Consider the following 3,424-nt stretch of genomic DNA (forward strand, 5'->3'; position numbering starts at 1 on the left):
AGCACCTTCCACCTGGAGAAGATCATGGAGTGGTTGAATTTGTTGGTCATGAAGATGATTGTTGTAAAAGGATACAGGTATTGTAGTAACCTGTGATCCTGTATCAAGCAGGCATTTCTGTGGATGGCCTGCTAGGGTCACCTCTGTTGTGCATCTTGACCCAACTAACCCATGAGGTAACATTGTGGTTGCCTTCGGACAAGTGTGTAGGTCTACACAGTGAACAATTTCCTCCTTGTTCCTTTCCTCCGTTGCGGGACAATGTGGGTCCTGCACAGTTCCTGTACGTCCCATTACAGAAACTGTATCTAGTTTAAATGTCCAGTTGATGAATTCCGCTTCTGCCATTTTGGTTTCTTTTCACTGAACTGTTTGCGTTTTGCACTGACCAATGCGGGATTGGGTCTGTTCTCACACTGTGGTCTAATGTGTCCATCTTCCCCACACCTGAAACAGAAACCAGGCTTGGGGTTAGATGATATATTCCCCTGTGTATCCGTTCTTTGCTTCGGGTGCTGCTTTGGAACAGGAGTACAGGCCTGACGAGACTGGGAAGCAGTTAAGGCGGCAAGTTGCTTTTGTATCTCCGCCATCTGCTGGGTGAGAGTGGACAACGCAGCACAGACCCCCTTTTCTTCTTCTACTGCGAACTGAGCTTGAGCTGCAACTCTGTGTCTTGGTGTTCCCAAATGTTGCTTCATCCTCAGAGTTTTGCTAGCTTCTCTGTCTTCTTCAGTTCTTAATAGGAGTAACAGTTCTGCAAAAGAAGGTGGGTTGGATTTTCTCTGCTTCAGCTGGAGCTCAGAGATAAGGTTACTATCCCAACATCCCCTACAGAATTGGCTGAGCAGGTGCCTGTTCACTTCACCCTGCTTGACCCCTCCCCGCTTAACAGCTAAACTTAGGGCCACCTGAAGTCGCTGTAGGTAGCCGGATGGCTTCTCACCCGAGTTCTGCAGCGTGTCCATGAACTTCGCATAAAGTTCTTCCCCGTCCTGTACAATTCCATAAGCAGAATCAAGATGTTGAATATAAGTCTCTGCTGGTAGGTTGGGGTTAAGGTGCTTGATTATGTCCGCCGCAGGTGGTAAAAGACTATCAAGGATGTGTCTGGATCTTCGCAGTTCTGAAATGGCTGGATCCTTTAAGATGAGATCCACTCCAGAGCGCCATGTATCATAGTCCACCTCATGCTGTGCGTGTGGCAGTCTCCCAGAAAACATGCGCAGCCTATGGGATGAACGTATGTTTACATCTTCGCTCTTTACTATATGCTCCACAACATACCTCTGTACTTCAGGTGGATTTAACTCAGCTGCAGACATACTGATAGAATGTCCTTCTGTTGTTGTAGGATGTAGGGCAGCTGAAGAAGTAACAGGAATAGCCATGTTGTGGGGTTGTTGATCCGGAGTGGCAGCCGTTTTGTGTTCAGATGCGGCAGTGCATTCCTGCTTGAGCCCTTCTGGTTTTCCTGGGTGCAGTTCTGAAACAGCTCCATTTATTTGGGTCATTAGTTCTTGAAGAACTTCAGCAAAATCCTGACCAGACAATTTTGCTACTTGTTTTAAGTCAGCTAAATAAGTCTTAGTCTTTGTGCACCCGACAGTAGCCGCATAGATTTTAGACAAGCTTTTTATATGATATTCATTATTTAAGGGCTTAAATGTATACGGCAGAATCGGACCCAATAAATCAAAAGCAGACCCCGTTTTAAACTCAACAACGAGCATATTATTAAACTCAGAGCTGGGCGAGTTTATTGGCACGGAGCGTTCAATAGCACCATACTGGAGAAGAAAATCTTCAACCTCTTCAACCTCATATGCGGGGACGCCACTGACCAACACCGCGTTTGGTATTTTAACACCTAATGACTCCAACAAGTCCATGTTTATAGTAATATGGTGAGATAGTGAGACTGAATGTACACAACAATATTATACTTGACACAACCTCCTGGCTGGCTCGCCACTAATTTGTCTTATGTAGCAAGTACATAAGCTAAAATAATTTAAGTTGGTTATGAGTAGTTGGGCTAATTCAGAAGATATCAGATTCGGCTCTAGGAGGTGAGTGAAGTACAATAACCGTACAACCACAGATATTGTGATTACAATTGTTATTTATAGTGAAAACAAAGTGCAATTACCAAACACCAATATTTTACAAAATCTGCAGACAAGAAAAGATAAAACAATTCAAGCTTGTAAAATATCCGCTGCACGGCAGTGCAGGAACCTCGTCCAACCTCTGGCAAACAATGTCCATAAAGTTTATTCCATGAGTGATATAAGTCCAACGCGTATGACAGTCTAGACAGGTTGAAATTTGAAGTATGATGATCAGCACTAAGATTCCAAAACTGAAATCTCGGAAGTGAGATTTAGGGGACTGAAAACCAAGAGGGGAGAGTGTAGGCCGCAGCAGCCTCCTACCAGACCGCAGGAAGTCGTAGCTGGGGTTCTGGCTCGTTGGGCCTAGCTCGCCATCCAAAGTAGTGGTGTCGCTGTGGTCTCTCCAGGGCACCACTAGCCTGCACTATAATCACAAAACCACTATTAGCAAAATTCATCTAAATTTCCCAAGCTAGCTTTAGTTCCAGTGTACACACAAAATCCATGAGGAAAATACAAAAAATACATATCCAACCATTGTAATGAATTAAAATAAATAACAATCTCAAATAACAAAACTACAGCCACGTAAAGTGAGAGTAGTAGTAATGTAGTAGGCCTCAGCTATCCCATCAGCTGATAGTACTGGCATACTGATACAGGTTACAAATACAAACAAACATTCAGGCTCAACTCACCATTCACTACGTGCGATGTCACATACGAGCCCCCACGCATCTACCCGCGGCGGTATCAAAGTACTGTTGAACGCAATCCACAATTAATTCAAAGACAAACCAAGGTAGTAAACAGCGAAAAGCGCTCGCCCCACGTACCTGTTGCTTCCATCCGCTAACACCTCTCCCCCGCGTCGTTTCGAGGCGACAACCCGGAAGGCATATATCGGTGCCTCGCGCATGTGATTGGTCACAACAGGCATGTGCAGCCTCGCGGCGTGGCGTGCGTCATGACGCGTCACGATGCCTTCACGGACACGCTCCGGTTGGAATTTAAGATTCCAATTTAGTTATAGACGCAGTTCTTTTTATTTTTATGTGGGTTACATCTCCATGAAATGGGTTGTAGTAGACAGTTGTTCAATTACTTTTGAGTGTCTGGCGAAAAAATCCTTGTGGGAAAAATCTACACACCTTTCAATTCAAATGCAATCAGAAAGTTAGACAACCGACTTTGTGATCTTGATTATATTAATGTGATTGATCTATTACTAAACAGCTGTCAGGGGTTGCTGTGTGGATGTGAAGAAGAGGGGATCCAAACACAGGACTCGTGGTGAGGATTAAGGG

The 3,424-nt window shown here is 44.6% G+C and overlaps 1 protein-coding gene across 2 annotated transcripts; it reads right to left on the reverse strand.

Annotated features, from left to right (window-relative positions):
* Window positions 1–288: 288 nt before the first annotated feature.
* Window positions 289–3,033, reverse strand: LOC120744416 (zinc finger CCHC domain-containing protein 18-like). 2 transcript variants are annotated; one of them, XM_040048802.1, is made up of 3 exons: window positions 2,954–3,033; window positions 2,816–2,878; window positions 289–2,541 (listed from the first exon to the last, which is right to left on the reverse strand). In XM_040048802.1, exon 3 carries the CDS (start codon window positions 1,890–1,892, stop codon window positions 309–311), a length of 1,584 nt encoding a protein of 527 aa, XP_039904736.1. In that variant the 5' UTR covers window positions 1,893–2,541; window positions 2,816–2,878; window positions 2,954–3,033; the 3' UTR covers window positions 289–308. The 2 variants fall into 2 exon arrangements, with proteins under 2 accessions (XP_039904736.1, XP_039904737.1); XM_040048803.1 differs by lacking the exon at window positions 2,954–3,033 and having other exon boundaries at window positions 2,816–2,945.
* Between the last annotated feature and the right edge of the window lie 391 nt (window positions 3,034–3,424).

This window comes from Simochromis diagramma, unplaced genomic scaffold (genome assembly GCF_900408965.1).
Source record: "Simochromis diagramma unplaced genomic scaffold, fSimDia1.1 OVJJ01000117.1, whole genome shotgun sequence".
In the NCBI taxonomy this organism is placed as follows: domain Eukaryota; kingdom Metazoa; phylum Chordata; class Actinopteri; order Cichliformes; family Cichlidae; genus Simochromis; species Simochromis diagramma.